At 46.5% G+C, this 26,050-nt stretch overlaps 1 protein-coding gene across 4 annotated transcripts in view; it reads left to right on the top strand.

Moving 5' to 3' along the window:
- Positions 1-26,050, top strand: part of FAM184A (family with sequence similarity 184 member A) — a 500,388-nt gene that overhangs the window by 13,013 nt on the left and 461,325 nt on the right. For 3 of the 4 annotated variants that reach the window (XM_063917230.1, XM_063917231.1, XM_063917228.1), the window contains exon 2: positions 12,339-12,549. The exons of the other annotated variant lie outside the window; for it this stretch is intronic. In XM_063917230.1, the coding sequence (XP_063773300.1) occupies positions 12,370-12,549 (180 nt within the window). In that variant the 5' untranslated portion in view covers positions 12,339-12,369. The remainder of the gene's footprint in view (positions 1-12,338; positions 12,550-26,050) is intronic. 4 annotated transcript variants of the gene reach the window in all.

The raw sequence follows: 26,050 nt of genomic DNA, 5'->3' as shown, positions 1-26,050 counted from the left end.
CTACACTAATTTCATCTCATCTTTCCGCCGGATCTTTGATGAGCCTGGCAGAACGGCCGCTGCCTCTTCAGATCTTCTTAGAGTTCGACAAGGCTCTCGTTCAGTGGGTCAGTATGTGATTCATTTTCAGACCATAGCTTCCGAATTGCGCTGGGATAATGATGCCTTACGGGCCGCTTTCTGGAACGGGCTGTCCGACCGTCTTAAAGACGAATTGATTACAAGAGGTTTGCCAGATTCCTTGGAACAGTTGATCTCGCTCTGTGTGAAAGTGGATCTCCGCATGCAGGAACGAGTTGGCGAACGTTCTCGGTCTGATCGGTGCAGATTCCGGGCTCCTCCGTCTAAACCATCGGTTACGACAGCTCCAGACGAACCCATGCAGATTAATCGGTCTCGACTGTCTCCAGAGGAGCGACAGCGTCGGCGTGAGAACAAACTTTGCCTCTACTGTGGAGCCGCGGATCACTTCCTCAAGTCTTGCAAAGCTCGCCCGGGAAACGGGCAATCCTAGCCTGTTCCGGGGAAGTCAAGCTGGGTGTGGTTTCTCAATCTTCTCCAGAAGTGGACTGTTTACTCTCAGTATCTTTGTCTACTAAAACAAAAGTCAAGACCGTTATGGCTCTTTTGGATTCAGGTGCTGCGGGGAATTTTATTTCTCTTTCCTGCGCCCAGAGTTTGGGTTTGAAATTACAGTTGGTCGAACGACCTATTACTATTACAGCCATTAACGGGGTTCAAATTCCTAACGCCTTGATTACGAGTCAGTCTGAGTCAATTCAGCTACAAGTGGGAGCTTTACATCATGAACAACTGAAGTTTCTAGTTATTCAGGAAATGTCTCATGATCTCGTTTTGGGTTTTCCCTGGCTCAGGCTACACAACCCTCATGTCGACTGGGGGTCGACACAAATAATTTCTTGGAGTCCTTTCTGCCGATTGAATTGTCTTACTCCTGTCGTTCCACTCCGTGCGTCGGCCAAGTTGGACGTGGAGTTAGTTCCTGAGGCTTATCGAGAGTTTTTGGATGTCTTCTCGGAACAGGCGGCTGATAAATTACCTCCGCATAGGGCTTGGGACTGTCCCATTGAGCTCATTCCTGGGAAAATACCGCCTCGAGGTCGCACTTATCCTTTGTCGGTTCCAGAGACACAAGCTATGTCTGAGTACATTAAGTCGAATTTGCAGAAGGGCTTCATCCGTCCCTCCACTTCTCCAGCGGGAGCTGGCTTCTTCTTTGTAAAGAAAAAAGATGGAGGGCTGAGACCATGCATCGACTATCGTGGTTTAAATGAAGTCACCATTAAAAACAAGTATCCTCTGCCGCTCATCACAGAGCTTTTCGATAGAGTGCGTGGAGCTCGAGTATTTACTAAGCTTGACTTAAGAGGAGCATACAACTTGATACGTATTCGTCAAGGAGATGAGTGGAAGACGGCTTTCAATACGAGAGATGGGCATTATGAGTACCTGGTAATGCCATTTGGCCTCAGCAACGCCCCCGCTGTCTTTCAAGGATTCATTAATGAAGTCTTTCGGGATATGTTGTATCTGAATGTAGTAGTCTATTTGGATGACATTTTGATTTTTTCTAAGAATCTTTCTGAGCACCGACTACAAGTTAAGGAAGTACTCCTTCGGTTGCGCAAGAATCATCTTTATGGCAAGATGTCCAAGTGCACCTTTGAGGTTCCTTCTATTTCATTTTTGGGCTACATTATTTCTGGAACTGAATTGCGTATGGATCCGGAGAAACTTTCGGCCATCCGGGATTGGACTCAACCTCTTTCCTTAAAAGCAGTGCAACGATTTCTAGGATTCGCAAATTATTATCGGAAATTTATAAGAGGTTTCTCTACCATCGTGGCACCTATTACGGCTCTGACTAAAAAAGGGGCTGACCCAAGCAATTGGCCTTCTGAAGCAATAGCAGCGTTCAAACAGTTGAAGACCGCCTTTATATCTGCTCCCGTACTTCAGCAGCCAGATTTCCTAAAACCATTCTTTTTGGAGGTTGATGCTTCCACGGTAGGCATAGGTGCTGTACTCTCGCAATACGCCTCAGATGGGAAGTTGCATCCGTGTGGGTTTCATTCTCGCAAGTTCTCCCCTGCTGAACTAAATTACACCATCGGAGACAAAGAGCTACTGGCAATTAAATCTGCGTTGGAAGAATGGAGGTATCTTCTGGAGGGTGCTAAACACTTAATTACAATTTTTACGGACCACAAGAATTTACTGTATCTAAAGACGGCCCAATGTTTGAACCCCCGTCAGGCGAGATGGGCGCTCTTCTTTACCAGATTTTCCTTTATCATCAAGTATCGGGCTGGAATTCTAAATACCAAGGCGGATGCCCTATCCCGTTCAGTGATGGCTTCCGATGAGGAGAATACTATGGGGAAGGCATTAATCCTCAGTCCCATCTCTATTTCTGCAGCTCCCACTAGGTTGGGCCCTCCTCCGGGAAGAATGTCGGTACCAGTTAAATTTCGACCGAGACTGTTGCAGTGGGCACACACTTCTAAGTTTTCTGGTCATCCGGGAATTCAGAAAATGTGGGAATTTCTGCGAAGATCATACTGGTGGGACACTATGAAAAAAGATGTTCAAGAGTATGTCAATTCGTGTCCTCAATGTGCTCAGCACAAAACTCCACGTCTGCCGCCTACGGGTTTGTTGCATCCTTTGTCCATTCCTAAAAGGCCTTGGACTCATATCTCGATGGACTTTGTTACTGAATTACCGCTCTCTAAGGGTCATAACACCATTTGGGTGATCATTGACCGATTCTCTAAGATGGCACATTTTATTCCGTTGACCGGATTACCCTCCGCTTCCAAGTTGGCCCTGTTATTTATCCAAGAGCATTTCCGCCTGCACGGGTTACCTCTGGAAATAGTCTCAGATCGGGGAGTACAGTTTACAGCGAGATTCTGGAGAGCCCTCTGTTCAACTCTACAAATTAAGCTCAAATTCTCTTCTGCTTACCATCCACAGACTAATGGGCAAACTGAACGCGTCAATCAGGATCTAGAGACTTTTCTCCGTATTTACCTTTCCCCTTCTCAAGATAACTGGGTGGAGTTGTTGCCGTGGGCTGAGTTTGCCCACAACCATTTTTATCATTCTTCTACTGGTGAGTCTCCATTCTTTATTAATTATGGATTTCATCCCCAAGTTCCGGAGTTGCCCATTTGTCCTCCAGAAGAAGTTCCTGCTGCAGCCTCAACTCTTCGACATTTCACTCAAATTTGGAGCCGAGTTCATGCCAATCTTAAGAGGGTTTCCGGTCGCTATAAATTCTTTGCGGATAGGAAACGACGAGCAGCTCCTCAATATAAGGTTGGTGACAAGGTATGGCTCTCTACCCGCAATCTTCGTTTGAAAGTACCCACCATGAAATTTGCCCCAAGGTTCATTGGTCCTTTCTCAGTGCGGCAAGTCTTGAACCCGGTCGTTTGCAAATTGGAGTTGCCATCCCACCTTCGAATTCCAAACTCCTTCCACGTCTCTCTCCTCCGCCCCCTCATTCTAAATCGGTTCCACTCAGCATCTCCTAGGCCAACTACTACTGTGTCTGAAGCTGGGACAGAATTTGAAATCAAAGCTATTCTTGACTCTCGTTATTTTCATAAGAAATTACAGTACTTGGTAGAATGGAAAGGTTATGGTCCTGAAGAGAGAAGTTGGATCAATGCTACTGAGGTAATGGCTCCCCGACTGGTTCGAATCTTCCATTCCAGACATCCAACTAAACCCGGAAAGTGTCCAGGGGCCACTCCTGGAGGAGGGGGTACTGTCACACCCCGCGGGCAGCGGCGGCCGCGCTTACCGCTGCGGGTGTCCTGGATGGCCTGGCGTCTCTCCCCTCCGGCGGCCTCGGGGGTCCGGCGTCGGGTCGGCGGGTCTCTCCGGCGGCTCCCGGAGCGAGGGCGCCGCCATGCTGCTTTAGATTAGGTAGGCGGAGCGGGGCTGACGTCATCTGCCCGCTCCGCCAATCAGACCAAGGCGGGAGGTTCAAAGCCAGACGCCGAGCAGGGAGCCGGCGCCTGTGTATCATCGTTCTGCTTGTCAGAAGCAGTGATTTCCAGAGCTCCCTTGTTCCTATTTTCCGCTGTGTCTCCAGTGTCTCCAGTGTCTCCAGTGTCCCAGTGTCTCCAGTGTCTCCAGTGTCTCCAGTGTCCCAGTGTCTCCAGTGTCCCAGTGTCTCCAGTGTCTCCACGCACTTCCGTGCCTCCAAGCGCCCGAGCGCCATCACGCACCTCCGTGCCTCCAAGCGCCATCACGCACCTCTGTGCCTCCAAGCGCCCGAGCGCCATCACGCACCTCCGTGCCTCCAAGCGCCCGAGCGCCATCACGCACTTCCGTGCCTCCAAGCGCCCGAGCGCCATCACGCACCTCCGTGCCTCCAAGCGCCCGAGCGCCATCACGCACTTCCGTGCCTCCAAGCGCCCGAGCGCCATCACGCACCTCCGTGCCTCCAAGCACCCGAGCACCATCACGCACCTCCGTGCCTCCAAGCGCCCGAGCGCCATCACGCACCTCCGTGCCTCCAAGCGCCCGAGCGCCATCACGCACCTCCGTGCCTCCAAGCGCCCGAGCGCCATCACGCACTTCCGTGCCTCCAAGCGCCCGAGCGCTATCACGCACCTCCGTGCCACCAAGGCGCCTGAGCGCCATCAGCACCTCAGTACCTCGGCACCTCAGTGCCTCTGTTCCTCAGCACTCCGGTGCCTCAGCACCATAGAACCTCAGCACCTCGGAGCCTCTGCACCTTAGTATCACAGAACTCCAACACCTCAGTACCTCGGTGTCTCAGCACCTCAGTGCCTTCAGCACCTCAATAATACCAGCATCTCTGTACCTCAGCACTCAGCACTTTCACTAGTCTTGTTTTTCAGGAGACCTTCATCATTCCTCCGTGCTTCCTGCTTACCGTCTTCATCCTGTATGAAGAAGACCTACATCCGGCCATCTCTATTGCGACCCAGTAGCGGTTCCTCTTCCCTGTCACCGGAAGAAGCCCCGAGTCCACAACACCCTTCGACCAGGTCAGTGATAACAAGAATGTATATTTTATTAATAATTGGGGAACAAGGTTTAGGGAGTTTAAATGTATTTAGCAATAGTGTCTTATTATAATGGAATGCAGCCATATGTACCTTTTATTAATATATTAGGATATTAGAGATGGCAAAATTGCCATTCCAGGAATGCTAGCATTCCAGGAATGCTAGCATTCCTCATTACACTAGTATACACAGTCCTGTGGAGCTGGGAAGAGTCCAAGCTGTTGTTCGCTCAGTGCTGGTAGATCAAACAGTTTTTTGCACCTATCTTCTCCAAATAGAATCCTTCTATGTATTCCTGCTATGCATTGAGCCACCTAGGGTGGTCAGCTGGAGAGCAATACTTGTTTAACAATGAATCACAGCTGAGGTGTGTAAAAGCACATGTTTGGAAACACAGGAGAGTTAAAAGAATCTGTCTTTAGGATCTTTATTTACAAGCTAAACATTTTATTAGTAATACAGCACCCCTTTCAGATCACCAGCAATATCCTAGGTTATTGCACATGAATGCACAGAAACCCAGGTTGCGGCGCAGTCTGAATGGGGCCAGTTGAAATAACCCGGGTTGAGCGACCCAGTATTTCAACGCAGGGAGCGACCAAGGTTGAATAAGGCTTCAACCCTGACCTCCTCGGTGCGTGACACGGTAATGTCAGCGGACCGGCAGTAAGCCGTGTTCTGGATGCCATTCTGAAAGGGGTCTCAGCCGGGTGTACCCGGGACGTACCTGTGCACAAATCCCGGGTGCGACACGGCAATTGCGATCTGAAAGCTGTATGACTTTCTGTTTCGTCTTACCGTGGCATACTTAGCGCTTCCGGTCACAGATTAACGATACCATGTTGTACAGAATCAAGTTATGTATGCATATTTGTTTATTAATCAATAGATCAGTATTGACCTGAAATATTAAAAATATATATGAGTCAATAAGTTGTATCACATTTAAAATCTGTAAATATTCACACTTTCTGACTGCAACAGAAAAGAAATTAAAATGGAAAAAATATGTAATTGTGTGCTATATAACTGTTTCCAAGACATAAAAAAAAATCTACTCATAAAAAATATACTATGAAAATTTTGAAGAATAAAAGCAGTAAATCCATTATCACAGTTTCCACAGTTTACTTCTGTCCCTGGGCATGTAAGGGGATATTATTTCATATTGTGTCTGACTGTTGGTTAAGGTTCTGATCCTTTCAAGGGATCTTGCAGTGACCAGCAGCTAAATGTAATAGCTTCCAAGTTCCGGAGGTGTGGGAATTTTGTGCCCATTTTTTGAAAGCAGCAATCATTTACAAGGCAGAACCAAACAATTGTAATCTTGTGAATTCTTGCTTGACAACGCTAAGTCTTTATCCCTTGCAGTTCTTGTGGAACACTATCCTTCAGTTAATTTTAGATACAAAGGGGGATATTCAATTGTTTGGAAAAATTAGGTGGGTGTCTGTTTTTTCCTATTTAATAGACAGGGAAAAAACAGACACCCAACCGACTTTTCAAACAATTGAATATCCCCCAATAAGTCTAATTTATTGAGTGGAGTATGATAAGGGCAAGATCCAGAGAACAGTTAGAGGCCGGTGTAGCACTAACCCAAGTAGTGCTGCAACAGCACGGGTGGATTCTAAATTTTCCAAAATCCCAGCTGAGCCCGACGACACGTCTGCTGTTCCTAGGGATGATTCTGGACACAGTTCAGAAAAAGGTTTTTCTCCCGGAGGAGAAAGCCAGGGAGTTATCCGAGCTAGTCAGGAACCTCCTAAAACCAGGAAAAGTGTCAGTGCATCAATGCACAAGAGTCCTGGGTAAATGATGGCTTCTTACGAAGCGATTCCATTCGGCAGATTCCACGCAAGAACCTTTCAGTGGAATCTGCTGGACGAATGGTCCGGATCGCATCTTCTGATGCATCAGCGGATAGCCCCGTCTCCAAGGACAAGGGGGTCTCTTCTGTGGTGGTTGCAGAGTGCTCACCTTTTTGGAGGGCCGCAGATTGGAGCAGTCACACAGGGAAGAAATTTCCAGGGAGTGTGGTCAGGCCTGGAGACTTCACTTCACATAAATATACTGGAGCTAAGGGCAATTTACAATGCTCTAAGCCTGGCAAGACCTCTGCTTCAGGGTCAGCCGGTGTTGAACCAGTAGAGCAACACCACGGCAGTCGCCCACGTAAACAGACAGGGCGACACAAGAAGCAGGAGGGCAATGGCAGAAGCTGCAAGGATTTTTCACTGGGCAGAAAATCATGTGATAGCACTGTCAGCAGTGTTCATTCCGGGAGTGGACAACTGGGAAGCAGACTTCCTCAGCAGACACGATCACCACCCGGGAGAGTGGGGACTTCATCCAGAAGTCTTCCACATGATTGTGAACCGTTGGGAAAAACCAAAGGTGGACAGGATGGCGTCCCGCCTCAACAAAAAACTGGACAGGTATTGTGCCAGGTCAAGAGACCCTCAGGCAATAGCTGTGGACGCGTTGGTAACACCATGGGTGTACCAGTCAATGTATGTGTTCCCCCCTCTGCCTCTCATACCCAAGGTACTGAGAATTATAAGGCGAAGGGGAGTAAGAACGATACTCGTGGTTCCGGATTTGCCAAGAAGGACTTGGTACCCGGAACTTCAAGAGATGCGCACGGAGGATCCGTGCACTCTACCTCTAGACTTACCGCGGCTGCGTTTGACGGCATGGCGGTTGAACGCCGGATCCTGAAGGAGAGGGCTCCGACGGAGGAATTTCAACTGGGTCGATTCCTACATTTCCTGCAAACAGGATTGTCTATGGGCCTCAAATTGGGGTCCATTAAGGTTCAAATTTCGGCCCTGTCGATTTTCTTCCAGAAAGAATTGGCTTCAGTTCCTGAAGTCCAAGCTTTTGTCAAAGGTGTACTACATATACAGCCCCGGTTGTGCCTCCAGTGGCACCGTGGGATCTCAATGTAGTTTTGGGATTCCTCAAATCCCATTGGTTGAGCCACTCAAATCGGTGGATTTGAAATATCTTACATGGAAAGTGACCATGCTACTGGCCCTGGCTTCGGCCAGGAGAGTGTCAGAATTGGCGGCTTTTTCGTACAAAAGCCATATCTGATTTTCCATTGGGACAGGGCAGAACTGCGGACGCGTCCTCAGTTTCTCCCTAAGGTGGTATCAGCGTTTCACCTGAACCAACCTATTGTAGTGCCCGCGGCTTCTAGCGACTTGGAGGACTCCAAGTTGTTCGACGTTGTCAGAGCCTTAAAAAAAATATATATATATATATATTTCAAGGACGGCTGGAGTCAGAAAGTCTGACTCGCTGTTTATACTGTATGCACCCAACAAGCTGGGTGTTCCTGCGTCTAAGCAGACGATTGCTCGTTGGATTTGTAGCACAATTCAACTTGCGCATTCTGTGGCAGGGCCTGCCACAGCCAAAATCTGTAAATGCCCACTCCACAAGGAAGGTGGGCTCACCTTGGGCGGCTGCCCGAGGGGTCTCGGCATTACAACGCTGCCGAGCAGTTACGTGGTCAGGGGAGAACACGTTTGTAAAATTCTACAAATTTGATACCCTGGCTAAGGAGGACCTGGAGTTCTCTCATTCGGTGCTGCAGAGTCATCCGCACTCTCCCGCCCGTTTGGGAGCTTTGGTATAATCCCCATGGTCCTGACGGAGTCCCCAGCATCCACTTAGGACGTCAGAGAAAATAAGAATTTACTTACCGATAATTCTATTTCTCGTAGTCCGTAGTGGATGCTGGGCGCCCATCCCAAGTGCGGATTGTCTGCAATACTTGTACATAGTTATTGTTACAAAAATCGGGTTATTATTGTTGGAAGCCATCTTTTCAGAGGCTCCTCTGTTATCATGCTGTTAACTGGGTTCAGATCTCAAGTTGTACAGTGTGATTGGTGTGGCTGGTATGAGTCTTACCCGGGATTCAAAATCCTTCCTTATTGTGTACGCTCGTCCGGGCACAGTATCCTAACTGAGGCTTGGAGGAGAGTCATAGGGGGAGGAGCCAGTGCACACCACCTAGTGGTCAAACTTTTAATTTTGTGCCCTGTCTCCTGCGGAGCCGCTATTCCCCATGGTCCTGACGGAGTCCCCAGCATCCACTACGGACTACGAGAAATAGAATTATCGGTAAGTAAATTCTTATTATCACAATGCCCGCGATATAGTATACCATACACCGTAATGCCTGTGACACATTATGACACACACCGCAATGTCCGTGATACATTATGCCACACACCGTAATGCCCATTACACATTAAGTCCTACAGTAAGGCTTCTAATTACTTTTCAATTACCTGCTCGTTGTCAGGGGTTTCATGCACAGGGTGTCATGCTCGTTGCCAGGGGTTTCATGCTCTTGGTTCCATGCACGGTGCCAGGGGTTTTCATGCTCAGGGTGTCATGCTCGTTGCCAGGGGTTTCATGCACTGGGTGTCATGCTCGTTGCCAGGTGTTTCATGCACTGGGTGTCATGCTTGTTGCCAGGTGTTTCATGCACTGGGTGTCATGCTCGTTGCTAGGAGGTAGTCCTTGTTGCTAGGGCTGTACTCCCAGTGCCACATATGTCCCCAGTGCCAGATATTCCCCCACGGTGCCAGGTACTTACATGCCCCAGTGCCAAATATAGTCGTCGTCCCCATGTGCCAGGTACACATATACCCCCCCAGTGCCACATATGCCCCCAGTGCCAGATATTCCCCCCCAGTGCCACATATGCCCCCAGTGCCAGATATGCCCCCAGTGCCATATATTCCCCCCCAGTGCCAAATATGCCCCCAATGCCATATATGCCCCCAGTGCCAGATATTCCCCCCCAGTGCCAGATATTCCCCCCGTGCCATATATACCCCCAGTGCCAGATATTCCCCCCAGTGCCAGATATTCCCCCCGTGCCATATATGCCCCCAGTGCCAGATATCCCCCCCAGTGCCATATATGCCCCCAGTGCCAGATATCCCCCCCAGTGCCATATATGCCCCCAGTGCCAGATATTCCCCCCAGTGCCAGATATTCCCCCCAGTGCCATATATGCCCCAGTGCCAGATATCCCCCCCCCAGTGCCAGATATTCCCCCCAGTGCCATATATGCCCCAGTGCCAGATATCCCCCCCCAGTGCCATATATGCCCCCAGTGCCAGATATTCCCCCCAGTGCCATATATGCCCCCCGTGCCATATATGCCCCCAGTGCCAGATATCCCCCCCCCACTGCCATATATGCCCCCAGTGCCAGATATTCCCCCCCAGTGCCATATATGCCCCCAGTGCCAGATATTCCCCCCAGTGCCAGAAATGCCCCAGTGCCAGATATTCCTCCCTCCCCCCGTGCCATATATGCCCCCAGTGCCAGATATTCCCCCCCAGTGCCATATATGCCCCCAGTGCCAGATATTCCCCCCAGTGCCATATATGCCCCAGTGCCAGATATCCCCCCCCCCCAGTGCCATATATGCCCCCAGTGCCAGATATTCCCCCCAGTGCCATATATGCCCCCCCGTGCCATATATGCCCCCAGTGCCAGATACCCCCCCCAGTGCCATATATGCCCCCAGTGCCAGATATTCCCCCCCAGTGCCATATATGCCCCCAGTGCCAGATATTCCCCCCAGTGCCAGAAATGCCCCAGTGCCAGATATTCCTCCCTCCCCCCCCCCGTGCCATATATGCCCCCAGTGCCAGATATTTATCCCCCCCCCCCCACCGCCGTCGTCGTCGCTTTTTGGAGGGACACGGAGGAGGGCACAGCTCGTCTCTCCTGTGTCCCTCCTGCTGCATCATCTCCGGCGGCCGCGGGTCTAATAGGGGGAAGCGCCGGTTCGTGAGCCAATTAGAGCTCACGGACGGCACTTCCCCCTATTAGACCCGCGGCCGCCGGAGATGATGCAGCAGGAGGGACACAGGGAGGCGCGCTGTGTGCCCTCCGTGTCCCTCCAAAAAGCGGCGGAGGGAAGGAGACTGCAGACTGACATGCGGACGCTCGTCCGCATGTCAGTCTGCTGTAAATCAGTGGCGTCCCCGCAGCCCCTCGCCCCCAAGCCACCGCGAGGACTGCGGGGGCAGTAGTTACGCCACTGAACATGCCCATTATCTTGTATTAAATTTTTAAACAATATTACTATGGTTGCCCATTATCTCGTCATGTTGTCTTGTGTGATGTATTAAATTTTTAAACAATATCACACTATGGTTGCCCATTATCTCGTCATGTTGTCTTGTGTGATGTATTAAATTTTTAAACAATATCACACTATGGTTGCCCATTATCTCGTCATGTTGTCTTGTGTGATGTATTAAATTTTTAAACAATATCACACTATGGTTGCCCATTATCTCGTCATGTTGTCTTGTGTGATGTATTACATTTTTAAACAATATCACACTATGGTTGCCCATTATCTCTCTTTCCGGTAAAATTCCTGTGATCCACACTGAGAGTCTGTTCCTGTATAATACGTCTGAAGGATGTTATGGATCTGAGAGCCGGGCATGACTAAGGCTCTACTGACGTAGAGTGAGGCGCTGGTCGAGCGGTATTCCACGTATCTTTTTTTCTATTGCATTTTATATTAGAGGTGGGAAAAGCCTCTGGTGGTACACTGTATGACTAACAGCCTTAATTGCGCACTGTTTGACACTCCAAATTTCTTTTGTTGCATTTCTATACTGTTAATAGATTATAATTCACACACACTGTAAATATGTAATCAGACAATTATTTTACCATCTCTTTCCATATGGCCCAAATGTAAGAACGGGGTCATTAAAACTGACGTATAAGCTTGTCATAACATGTCCAGATTATTGGTTTATATGTGTTTGCTTGAACTAGGCTGTGGGGTCTACGCTTTATGTACAGTATGTGTATAATATAAATATGTATTTATCTGTATTTCAACGTCCTACAGAGTCTGGACATTGATATAAGTAATATACAGGTTGATCTACAAACATGTACTCTTATAGAGTGCATATATACCAAACTGCTCCAATGAGTATATACAGACATCACTCTCCTCTTGCACATCCCCTTATCCTTTTCCTGGTCTTTTATTGGATCTATGTGCTCGCTGTGCCTGTGTTATCCACACACAGAGGCAGGAGGGGGAATGAGCTGTGCTTACCTCAGTCACTCTGCACAGTGACATCCCTCAGGCTGCATATCAGCACATTGCTCTTTCTTAATTCGTATCCCATTGTGGATTCATTGTCTCTGGTGTATCATCAATTTCTCACCCTCCCTCACTGTTTTTAGGGGGAGGTGAGAGGGATCTGAAGCCGTGAAGATGGCGACAGGAATGAGCTGGCAGCAGCAACAGCATTACTACGGTGGAGGGGCTTCTACCAGTGCTGCCAAGTTTGTGCCCTCATCTCCTGGTGTGATGGCACATCAAGCTGGTTTGAGCATGGAGTATACTGCAGAACTGCACCTTAAAATGAGCAAGAAGATAGCACAGCTGACCAAGGTAACCAGCACTTGAAGAGGGGGTTAAATATGTTGCAATTGATACTTATGTTGGCCTCTGAAGTATTGCCTTCTGATAACATACATTAGGAGGTGTCAGGTAACTAATGTTGCTTAATTTGTTATGCATTTGCAAAATCAGTTTATTATAAGATTAAATAAATGCAAACAGACCATGAGGTATTGCTAACTTTTCAAATATGACATATGATGATACTATTATTTACTTATGAGAACTTGGCTTTGTTATGCTGTAACATTGATAAGCTGCATACTTTACTGTGTGAGCTACTGTTCATCGTGCTAGCTAACCATGCTAACTTTGCAGATCATCTATTAGATGGAATGTCACATGTAGAAAAAAACGGATGCATCCTTTCAGCTATCTTCCCTTGTGGTAGCATCTAGAATCCCTCACAAATCATATGTTGTGCAGGGAATGTCTTCAAAAACATTCATCTTTGACTGACCACCCCCTGAAGTTCACCCTTGTTAAATTGGAAATGTTATCCCCACATAATTCCCAATGGGTACTTTAGCATATCAAAACAAGAGCTGAAAATCTGCTTAAAGCAATATATTGAAAATTAAACTTTCGTTTTAGTTTCCTTTTCATTCCTCTACTTGAAGCTACAGTAACAGAAGCCATCTTTTCTTTTAAAGTAGCTGAGTCCATATCCTTCTCATTTGCATGCAGAGCCTGTGGCACATAATGTAGCATACAATGGCCAATAGCAAAAATGCCTTTATGAAACTAATGGTTAACAACTACAGTAATATAAATTAGGCACAGTTAAATGGTTGATTTTCATTGTTCTGGTGGATGTCAGTAAAGGAATTGTACTACCGTGAGATGGTTTAAAATTGTACCATTGTAAGATGGTTTAAAATCATGTCATTTGTCCTATTTATTATGTGTTTCTGGCATAAATGAGCAAGTGGTAGGTTGTCCAGTTTTTTAGCGCAAGATGGAATCTGTTGACATCATACATTTTGGATTAACAAAACTAGCATTTATATGTTATGTGAAGGCCAAATGTACCTCTACTTTGACATGACTTGTTTGGATGTAGTCTAATACACCTGGCTTCCCTGCTGGAATGCTGAGAACACACAGGACCAGTCACTGCCTGTCTCTCAGAATGGAGACATCTAGGTGGCTCTTTTGTCTGCTGATAAATGAGAACATAAACATGCAGGAGCTTTTCCAGGCTCTTGCCATGTTATTGTGCAGAATGGTTCAATCATACTGTTTCTATGCTAATGCAACCAGGGTGATTGTGCTTAGGCGCAGGAGTATACACATTTATAGAGAACTTGGGAGACTGGCAACTTGCATGCTGGGCAATGGGTGCATGTATATAGAAATGTAAATTAGCCAGGAGGGAAATCTTAGATGCCCTGCAATCCTGGTTCAGTAGCACGTCAAGCGCTCCTTAAGCGATTCTTACTCACATGCACTCATTTTCCTGTCAGGGGAAAGAAAATCAGATTTCTATTACTGTTCATTGATGTCAAAGAGAAACAACCAAATATATCACTTTTGCCATTTCTGTACTGTATTAACCAAACTGGCATTTGAAGCACTTTTTATTTAAAGTAACAACTTTATCTTAATATGATACTGCTGTGTGGTATGATTGCATTTGCTTTGTCCACTCTTTATGATATGAAGAAAACTATACTGTGTGTCCTCTTGACATTCTGACACCATGACCTAGATAAACCAAGGGTGCGGAGAACAGCATGGAGCGATTGTGCAAAACCTGACACTGATAAATCTCACCACATATACCTACATCATGTTGGATGCTATTCAGTTTGAGAAAAAGGACTAGAATTAATCAAATTGCACTGTATTGTATTTTTGCCTATTTATTGAGTACTTATGATTTTATGCTAAAGGAAATGACACTACGTAAGGATTACATTTGATTTTATGTCAACACTGTGAAATAAATGTTGATGGAATAAATGCCCAACACAGAAACAAAATCTTACATCTGCACATTTTGTCAGCTGGTTAGTATCGCTATAAATTGTACGCTATAGAGAGAATTGGCTGACCTTTTTACCTCTGTGTTGATGGCTTTCTAGGTTAATGTATTCAAATGCTGTAAAACACTTATTAAACAGAATTGTGTTCATCACATTATGACCAAGGGCAGCATTTACATAATACTGAAAACATACAGGCATTCTGGATTCATTATGACATGCTGTCATTGCACTTTATCTCTGTGTATATGCATATACAGTATGTGTGTGTATATACTGTATTGGATTGTGGAATTTATTCACAAATATACAAAATATACATTGTATTATTACGTCCATAAATGCATTGTGTAACATTTCTGCAGAATGTTATTTATTATTCAGTTCATCCTACTCTTTCTACTTTTGCTAGCTTCTTTATATGACTGAGATGTCAGTTAGAGCTGGTTGTCTGGGGCAACATTGTCTTGATGGATTATTAAATAAGACACTGTAAAGGCGATCTATCATATCATCTTTATTTATACTAATGCTCCTCCTCTTTGAGTTACGTTACAGTGTTCCTATATTCCTCCTGCTTGTTCCGTTGTCCATATTCAGATATGTGAAGTAGTGAACATTATTCCTATACAGTAGTACTATACCATATACATGTGTATTTCCTCCTCCAAAATTCTGCATTTTTAGTTATATTCTGTCCTTGTTATACACAGATATACGAGTATCACATATCAAATTATTCATCACTGTCTCCTGGTGGGTCCTAATTACATCGCATTGCACCCAAGACACCATTTAGGTAAAAAGACGCACAGGACCTAGCACGCCGAGAGGGGCTGATTGACGCGACCACAGCAATTAAGTATGAGGACACATCTCTATATATGCAGATAGGGAGGAAAAAGTATTATGATATGGTTTTGTTTTCCCTAGCTGAAAATATCTAAACAAACATATATACCTAGATACCTAGATAGATAGATAGATAGATAGATAGATAGATAGATAGATAGATAGATAGATAGATGAATGCAACACTCAAAAACAGGTGGCCTGTTGTCCCCATTTGCAATGTGTGCAAAGGCCAGCGGCTGTGTCTTCCTATAGTATGTAGCTTCTCCCTGGAAGCATAAATATCCCGACCATACTGAGTGCTCAGATGACCAGTGTTCATGCAGATCTGATGATGTGTTTTCGGGTGGGTTGGGATCGCTTTGCCGGCAGCACACCAACCCTTCGATCCTGGCAGCATAATGTCGGCGGGGCGGGGGTGGGGTAGAGCGCAACAAAGCCGCTTGCAGGCTCACCACGTAGCTGGCCCGGTGGCTTGCTGTGCTCGTCACAGGTTCTATTCCCACTCTATAGATGTCGTAGAAACAGATCCTAGTATGGGTCGGCATTACTTCGGACGGCATTTTGAGCGTTCAGTATTCCCGCGTTGGCATGGTGACTGCTGGGATCACGAGTGCCGGTCACATGACCGCATCCCCTATGACAAAGAGGCGCATCTCAAAATCATGAAATGGGCATCTTTCTACTAAAGACACCTCTTGGTGCGTTTACAAATTTTAGCACAGCCGCTGCGTACAAAGACACAGTAGCTCTGCTATTGCATCTATATCTGAATCTGCCCCATAGCATGATCTCAAATATAATGCAAGGTAAGTTTTAAGGAAGTGTTTCAGAGAAAATATAGCAATAAAAAAGTCTTGAGCATGTCCGGATTCTCTCTGCATTGGTATTGCATGGCTACTATTGGTAATAGTGTTTTCTGATAAATGTGAGAAGTGGTCGTTCTAATGGTATTAAACACTAAGGGGGACATTTACTAAGCAGTGATAAGAGCGGAGAAGTGAGCCAGTGGAGAAGTGCCCATGGCAACCAATCAGCACTGAAGGAACATCTATAATTTGCATACTATAAGATTATACAGAACTGCTGATTGGTTGATGGGACAACTTCTCCACTGGCTCACTTCTCCACTCTTATCACTGCTTAGTAAATGTCCCCCAAAGTTTCTTGTTGGATGTATTGTTGAATGTTATACAGAGCAGGAGGAACACTGAAGGCACGGGGGGGACCAAGGACCAGATGCAGAGTAATGGCGCAATGTCCATAGTCACACACATACAAGGGGGTACCCAAATGAAACAGGAATCATGTTCTAGAGGGCTGCGTGCTTGTGGTACCTTTGCCTCACCCACCCTATTCATCCGATCTCCCCTTTTTTTTTGCAACTTTTTTTATTTCCTCGGATGAAAAGAGACCTTAAAGAAAAACGTTTTGCTGATATTGAAGAGGTGAAACAAAAAAAAGCAAAAATACTAAAAGGCATCAACAAAGATAAGCTTAGAAAATGTTTTAATCAATGGAAAAAATATTTAGACAAATGTATTGATTCAAGTGGAGAGTACTTGTACAAACAAATAAATAATTAATTAATTATTAATTCCTGTTTCTTTTGGGTACCCTCTCGTAGTTGCTTTTTCACTGGACATGCAGCAAAGTTGTGAAAAGTCTCACAGAGCGTGTGTCAAATTGTGTTGTGCGTACAAAGTGGCGGTGTTGACAGATGGAATAGAAATGCATTGAAAATGTAATGGGTGTTCCCAGGTGGTGACTGGGAGATGGCTATTCAGACTCACGGAGATGGTTTGACTTACAATATGGGAGTATTGTGGGCATGTTGCATAATTTGTTGTGCGCTTACGCACAATTGCTTATATCAAAGGCCATACTGACGTCACACGCAGCCTCTGTGACCTTAACCATGGCGGGTAGAGAGCTACACAGCAAGTGCGAAAACATTGCCGCTGTGCAATGCTTTCGCACGTCTGGGGGGCCTGGCATGCGAGTCGGACTTGCCCTGTGCTGGGCATCCCCCCGCATGCCAAAGATTTTGATCGTAGGTGTGCGTTTTTTCGCACATCTACGATCAAGTCTGAATTAGGCCCCATGTTCAGGCCAATAATGTCATTGAGCAGAATAAATTGGTCTGTTGGTACATACTGGTTTCTACGCTACACATATAATAAATGATAGTGGGACACCTACTGGATGAGGATGCAAAGGGAGATTGTATTCAAGACAATTACACATATGAAAAATGTTAGTTCCCAATATACTGCATTGTGGTAATAATGGATGATTTTATATGGCTTAATGTTCTCTTTATTTTCTTTCTCCTGTAACACAAGGGCACTTCTTAATTGGTGCATCCTATTCCTGAGCTTGTAAAGATACATTCTTCAGCTAAGGGCAGAGTTGCCTCCAGGTGGGCCTCTGATAGCATATCTGAAAAAAATGTAAAATACTTTTTCTCTGACGTCCTAGTGGATGCTGGGACTCCGTAAGGACCATGGGGAATAGCGGCTCCGCAGGAGACAGGGCACAAGAATAAAAGCTTTAGGATCAGGTGGTGTGCACTGGCTCCTCCCCCTATGACCCTCCTCCAAGCCTCAGTTAGATTTTTGTGCCCGAACGAGAAGGGTGCAGGCTAGGTGGCTCTCCTGAGCTGCTTAGAATAAAAGTGTATTTTAGGTTTTTTATTTTCAGTGAGTCCTGCTGGCAACAGGCTCACTGCATCGTGGGACTAAGGGGAGAAGAAACGGACTCACCTGCGTGCAGAGTGGATCGGGTTTCTTAGGCTACTGGACATTAGCTCCAGAGGGACGATCACAGGTTCAGCCTGGATGGGTCCCGGAGCCACGCCGCCGGCCCCCTTACAGAGCCAGAAGAGCGAAGAGGTCCGGAAAATCGGCGGCAGAAGACGATCCTGTCTTCAGATAAGGTAGCGCACAGCACCGCAGCTGTGCGCCATTGCTCTCAGCACACTTCACACTCCGGTCACTGAGGGTGCAGGGCGCTGGGGGGGCAGCGCCCTGAGACGCAATAAATCGATAAAAACCTTATATGGCTTAAATAAATGCATCACATATAACTCCTGGGCTATATGGATGCATTTAACCCCTGCCAAAACATACAGAAAAACGGATGATAAGGACGCCGAGAAAGGGGCGGAGCCTATCTCCTCAGCACACTGGCGCCATTTTCCCTCACAGCTCAGTTGGAGGGAAGCTCCCTGGCTCTCCCCTGCAGTCACTACACTACAGAAAGGGGTTAAAAAAGAGAGGGGGGCACAAATTAGGCGCAGTATAAACAATACAGCAGCTATAAAGGGAAAAACACTTATATAAGGTTATCCCTGTATATATATAGCGCTCTGGTGTGTGCTGGCAAACTCTTCCTCTGTCTCCCCAAAGGGCTAGTGGGTCCTGTCCTCTATCAGAGCATTCCCTGTGTGTGTGCTGTGTGTCGGTACGTTTGTGTCGACATGTATGAGGAGAAAAATGATGTGGAGACGGAGTAGAGTGTCTGTAATAGTGTTGTCACCCCCTAGGGGGTCGACACCTGAGTGGATGTACTGTTGAAATTGCGTGACAGTGTCAGCTTTGTATAAAAGACAGTGGTTGACAAGAGACAGCCGGCTACTCAGCTTGTGCATGTCCAGACGTCTCATACAGGGGCTCTAAAGCGCCCGTTACCTCAGATACAGACACCGACACGGATACTGACTCCTGTGTCGACGGTGAAGAGACAACCGTGATTTCCAATAGGGCCACACATTGCATGATTGAGGCAATGGAAAATGTTTACACTTTTCTGATAATATGAATACCACCAAAAAAAAAAAGGGGTATTATGTTTGGTGAGGAAAAACTTCCTGTAGTTTTCCTGAATCTGAAAAATAAAATGAGGTGTGTGATGATGCGTGGGTTTCCCCCCGATAACAATTGATAATTTCTAAAAAGTTATTGGCAGTATACCTTTTCCCGCCAGAGGTTAGGGTGCGTTGGGAAACACCCCCTACAGGGGATAAGGCGCTCACACGCTTGTAAGAACAAGGGCTCTACCCTCTCTTGAGATGGCCGCCCTTAAGGATCCTGCTGATAAAAAGCAGGAGGGTATCCTAAAATGTATTTACACACATACTGGTGTTATACTGCGACCAGCAATCGCCTCAGCCTGGATGTGCAGTGCTGGGTTGGCGTGGTCGGATTCCCTGACTGGAAATATTGATATCCTAGATAAGGACAGTATATTATTGCCTATAGAGCAATTAAAAGATGCATTTCTATATATGCATGATGCACAGCGGAATATTTGCCGACTGGCATCAAGTATAAGTGCGTTGTATTCTACCAGTAAAGTGGTCAGGGATTCCAAACGGCATTTGGAAGTATTGCCTTAAAAAAGGGGATGTACCCTAGGTCGCCTCTCAAAATAAGACGCCGTATTATCAGGCGCAGTCCTGGTTGGCAAGCGGACAAAAGGGTTCCTCTTTTCTGCTCGTGACAGAGGGAGAGGAAAATGGCTGCAGAGATCAGCCAGTTCCCAGGAACAGAAACCCTTTTCCTCCTCTGCCAAGCCCTCAGTATGATGCTAGGGCTTTACAAGTTCAGGCACGGTGGGGGCCCGTTCTCAGTGAATTTCAGTGCGCAGTGGGCTCACTCGCAAGTAGACCCCTGGATCCTTCAGGTAATATTTCAGGGGTACAAATTGGAATTCGAGACGTATTCCCCTCGCCGTTTCCAAAAGTCTGTTTTACCGACGTCTCCCGCTGACAGGGAGGCAGTTTTGGAAGCCATTCACAAGCTGTATTCCCAGCAGGTAATAATTAAGGTACCCCTCCTGCAACAGGGAACGGGGTATTATTCCACACTATTGTGGTACCGAAGCCAGACGGCTCGGTGAGACCGATTTTAAAATCTAAAATCTTGGAACACTTACATACAGAGGTTCAAATTCAAAATTGAGTCACTCAGAGCAGTGATTGCAAACCTGGAAGAAGGGGACTACATGATGTCTCGGGACATCAAGGATGCTTACCTTCATGTCAAAATTTACCCTTCTCACCAAGGGTATCTCAGGTTATGGTACAGAACTGTCACTATCAGTTCAGACGCTGCCGTAGGGATGGTCCACGGCACCCCGGGTCTTTACTGAGGTAATGACCGAAATTATGATATTCCTTCGAAGGAAGGGAATTTTAGTTATCCTTTACTTGGACGATTCCCTGATAAGGGTAAGATCCAGGGAACAGTTGGAGATCGGTGTAGCACTATCTCAGGTAGTGTTGCGGCAGCACGATTGGATTCTCAATATTCTAAAATCGCAGCTGGTTCCGACGACTTGTCTTCTGTTCCTAGGGATGATCCTGGACACAGTCCAGAGAGAAGGTGTTTCTCCCGGAGGAGAAAGCCAGGGAGTTATCCGAGCTAGTCAGGAACCTCCTAAAACCGAACCAAGTCTCAGTGCTTCAATGCACAAGGGTTCTGGGTAAAAATGGTGGCTTCCTACGAAGCAATCCCATTCGGCAGATTCCACGCAAGACTTTCCAGTGGAACCTACTGGACAAATGGTCCGGGTCGCATCTTCAGATGCATCAGCGGATAACCCTGTCACCAGGGACAAGGGTATCCCTCATGTGGTGGTTGCAGAGTGCTCATCTTCTAGAGGGCCGCAGATTCGGCATTCGGGACTGGGTCCTGGTGACCACGGACGCCAGCCTGAGAGGCTGGGGAGCAGTCACACAGGGGAAAAAATTTCCAGGGCTTGTGGTCAAGCATGGAAACATCTCTTCATATAAACATTCTGGAACTAAGGGCCATTTACAATGCCCTAAGTCAAGCGAAACCCCTGCTTCAGGGTCAGGCGGTATTGATCCAATCGGACAACATCACGTCAGTCGCCCACGTAAACAGACAGGGCGGCACGAGAAGCAGGAGGGCAATGGCAGAAGCTGCAAGGATTCTTCGCTGGGCGGAAAATCATGTGATAGCACTGTCAGCAGTGTTCATTCCGGGAGTGGACAACTGGGAAGCAGACTTCCTCAGCAGACATGACCTTCACCCGGGAGAGTGGGGACTTCACCCAGAAGTCTTCCACCTGATTGTAAACCGTTGGGAAAAACCAAAGGTGGACATGATGGCGTCCCGTCTAAACAAAAAACTAGACAGATATTGCGCCAGGTCAAGGGACCCTCAGGCAATAGCGGTGGACGCTCTGGTAACACCGTGGGTGTACCAGTCAGTGTATGTGTTCCCTCCTCTGCCTCTCATACCAAAAGTACTGAGAATCATAAGAAGGAGAGGAGTAAGAATGATACTCGTGGTTCCGGATTGGCCAAGAAGGACTTGGTACCCGGAACTTCAAGAGATGCTCACGGAAGACCCGTGGCCTCTACCTCTAAGAAAGGACCTGCTCCAGCAGGGGCCTTGTCTGTTCCAAGACTTACCGTGGCTGCGTTTGACGGCATGGCGGTTGAACGCCGGATCCTGAAGGAAAAAGGCATTCCAGATGAAGTCATCCCTACCCTGGTCAAAGCCAGGAAGGATGTAACCGCAAAACATTATCACCGCATTTGGCGAAAATATGTTGCGTGGTGTGAGGCCAAGAAGGCCCCTACAGAGGAATTTCAACTGGGTCGTTTCCTCCATTTCCTGCAAACAGGACTGTCTATGGGCCTAAAATTAGGGTCCATTAAGGTTCAAATTTCGGCCCTGTCGATTTTCTTCCAGAAAGAACTGGCTTCAGTACCTGAAGTTCAGACATTTGTAAAAGGGGTACTGCATATACAACCTCCTTTTGTGCCTCCAGTGGCACCTTGGGATCTCAATGTTGTTTTGAGGTTCCTTAAGTCACATTGGTTTGAACCACTCACCACTGTGGACTTAAAATATCTCACATGGAAGGTGACGATGCTGTTAGCCCTGGCTTCAGCCAGGCGTGTGTCAGAATTGGCGGCTTTATCATATAAAAGCCCTTACTTAATTTTTCATTCTGACAGGGCAGAATTGAGGACTCGTCCTCAATTTCTCCCTAAGGTGGTTTCTGCTTTTCACATGAACCAACCTATTGTGGTGCCTGCGGCTACTAGGGACTTGGAGGACTCCAAGTTACTTGACGTTGTCAGGGCCCTGAAAATATATGTTTCCAGGACGGCTGGAGTCAGAAAATCTGACTCGCTGTTTATCCTGTATGCACCCAACAAGCTGGGTGCTCCTGCTTCTAAGCAGACGATTGCTCGTTGGATTTGTAGTACAATTCAGCTTGCACATTCTGTGGCAGGCCTGCCACAGCCAAAATCTGTAAAAGCCCATTCCACAAGGAAAGTGGGTTCATCTTGGGCGGCTGCCCGAGGGGTCTCGGCTTTACAACTTTGCCGAGCAGCTACTTGGTCAGGGGCAAACACGTTTGCTAAATTCTACAAATTTGATACCCTGGCTGAGGAGGACCTGGAGTTCTCTCATTCGGTGCTGCAGAGTCATCCGCACTCTCCCGCCCGTTTGGGAGCTTTGGTATAATCCCCATGGTCCTTACGGAGTCCCAGCATCCACTAGGACGTCAGAGAAAATAAGATTTTACTTACCGATAAATCTATTTCTTGTAGTCCGTAGTGGATGCTGGGCGCCCATCCCAAGTGCGGATTGTCTGCAATACTTATACATAGTTATTGTTAACTAAATCGGGTTATTGTTGTTGTTGTGAGCCATCTTTTCAGAGGCTCCTTCGTTGTTATCATACTGTTAACTGGGTTCAGATCACAAGTTGTACGGTGTGATTGGTGTGGCTGGTATGAGTCTTACCCGGGATTCAATATCCTTCCTTATTATGTACGCTCGTCCGGGCACAGTATCCTAACTGAGGCTTGGAGGAGGGTCATAGGGGGAGGAGCCAGTGCACACCACCTGATCCTAAAGCTTTTATTCTTGTGCCCTGTCTCCTGCGGAGCCGCTATTCCCCATGGTCCTTACGGAGTCCCAGCATCCACTACGGACTACGAGAAATAGATTTATCGGTAAGTAAAATCTTATTATTTCCCATTGATGAATTCATATAAAGTAAATATTTGTAGATATAAAATTGGTGTACTACATATATTGTACAGAGAGTTTTTATAACTGTGTTGACTAGGGGTATAGTACGGCTGACCGGCGTCAGCTTACCGACGCTGGGATCCCGGCAGAATACCGACGCCGGGATCCCGGCGGGGAGGGGCGAGTGCAGCAAGCCCCTTGCGGGCTCGCGGGTTCTATTCCCACTCTATGGGTGTCGTGGACACCCACGAGTGTAAATAGTCCCTGTTGGTCGGCATGCCGACCATCGGGACAGTGACCCGCCGGGCTGGTGGAGGAGGTCATGTGACTGTCGGTCAGCTGACCGGCGGTCACATGAATACCACCCTTGACTAGGGCATATGTTTCCAATATCTTTAAACATAGAAATCACATTGCTGATCACTAAATGAATAGAATCATCGCAGTGTGAGCCATAAGTGATTGTAAATGTGTGATCTTCTTGCATAACATCTTTTTCTGGATTTGTTTATTTTTTATCAAACCCAGTTTTACAAAAAGAGAAAACTGTGTTTGTGATAAACACAAGAAATGGGATGGGTGTTTGAATGCAGGAAATTGCACTGAGCTGTGTTGGGAAGTAAGCTAGAACTCAGGGAGCAGATGATGTGATTGAGTTTGACACAGTTTGTTCTTGTATAATTACAAGGACATTGTTTCCATGCTGTTGATAGGCATATGATTGGCCAATGTTTCAATTAAATGAGAGCTTGAGAGCAAAGCATGGTAGGTTTGCGATGTGATAATAAAAAAAAAAAACACCATGTGTTCTGCATTGGTATTCCTATACTTTACATTTTTTTATTTTACGTTTGTGTATGTATATCCATGTTGATGTATTCAGGCGTGTATTGCACATACAGGATTAGTTTAACTTTAAACTAAAGCATTTAACGTGTTTTCAAACCCATTAGACTTGTGCATAGTGCTGTGCTGCAGGGAAGCTTTAAGATGGGTTTAAGAAGCTTTAAGATGGGTTTCTGAAGCCCCTCTTATTGTTAATGCAAGGGCAAGGACAAGGTACAGTTTCATCAATCAGCACTGTTTCCCAATTCCTAGGTGTACGTGCTTTTATTGTCTCAGGAAATAGTAAAAACAGAGTCATTCACGCAAAATTCTGAGCATACTGATTGTGAACACTGGATAATGCAATAATCTCTGGACATTGGGGGTCATTCCGAGTTGTTCCTTTCGTTGACGATTTTCGCTATGCTGCGATTTCTTGCTAAATGTGCATGCGCAAAACATGCAGGGCGCATGCGCTTAGTTATTTAACTAAAAACTTAGTAGATTTGCTGTGGATTCTGTGGCGCTTTTCAGTCGCTCTGCTGATCGGTGAGTGATTGACAGGAAAGGGGTGTTTCTGGGTGGTAACTGAGCGTTTTCCGGGAGTGTGCTAAAAAACGCAGGCGTGTCAGGGAAAAACGCGGGAGTGTCTGGAAAAACGGGGGAGTGTCTGGTCGAACGCAGGGCGTGTTTGTGACGTCAAACTAGGAACTAAACGGACTGAGCTGATCGCAATCTAGGAGTAGGTCTGGAGCTACTCAGAAACTGCAAAGAATTATTTAGTAGCAGTTCTGCTAATCTTTCGTTCGCTATTCTGCTAATCTACGATACACTCCCAGAGGGCGGTGGCCTAGCGTGTGCAATGCTGCTAAAAGCAGCTAGCGAGCAAACAACTCGGAATGAGGACCATTAAATGTAGGCTCCTCCAGTTTAAAACACAGACTGAAAATGGTATTATAATCATACCTCCCAACAGTCCCGATTTTTGCAGGACAGTCCAGTTTTTTGGGCACTGTCCCGCTGTTCCATCCACAGGCCGCAGTGTCCCACAGTGGGGGGTGAGTTGGGAGGACCCTGTCACCCATGTCATCACTTCCAGGACTCCTTGTTCTTCTTTACCCTGAACATAGTTCTTAATGACATTGGCTGTATGTTTGTGGTCGTTGTCCTGCTGCAGAATAAATTTAAAGCCAAGCAGACGCCTCCCTAATGGTATTGCATGATGGATAAGTACCTGCCTGCATTGAGGACACCATTAATCCTGACCAAATCCCCAACTCCATTTGCTGAAATGCAGCCCCAAACTTGCAAGGAACCTCCACCACGCTTCTCTGTTGCCTGCAGACACTCACAATTTTTACTCATCAGTCCAGAGCACCTGCTTCCATTTTTCTGCACCGCAGCACACCTTGAAACCCCAGTCTGCTTTGAAATCTTTGCCTGGGAGAGAACTTGCAGATGCAGTATAACTACCTTGTGTCTTGATGCTGTGCTCATTCTTGCCATGGTGTATGACCTGTGACCTTAAACTATCTTCCACAACCTCACCTTTGTAGCAGAATTTGGCCTTCTACGCAGCTGTTTCTGTTTTAGTTAGTGACTGTGTTTCAACCAACATATGAAAATGATGATCATTATCACCTTGGTTAATCATACGCCTGACTATAATCCTACAAATCCCTCACTTTGTGCAAGTGCACCTAGAAGAATTGATGCTGTTTTGAAGGCAAAGGGTGGTCACCCCAAATATTGATTTGATTTAGATTTCTCTTCTGTTCATTCACTTTGCATTTTGTTAAT

This window comes from Pseudophryne corroboree, chromosome 4, assembly GCF_028390025.1.
Source record: "Pseudophryne corroboree isolate aPseCor3 chromosome 4, aPseCor3.hap2, whole genome shotgun sequence".
NCBI classification, from domain to species: Eukaryota; Metazoa; Chordata; class Amphibia; order Anura; family Myobatrachidae; genus Pseudophryne; species Pseudophryne corroboree.
Note: the sequence above shows the minus strand (reverse complement) of the source record. Positions and strands in the feature narration are given on the sequence as shown.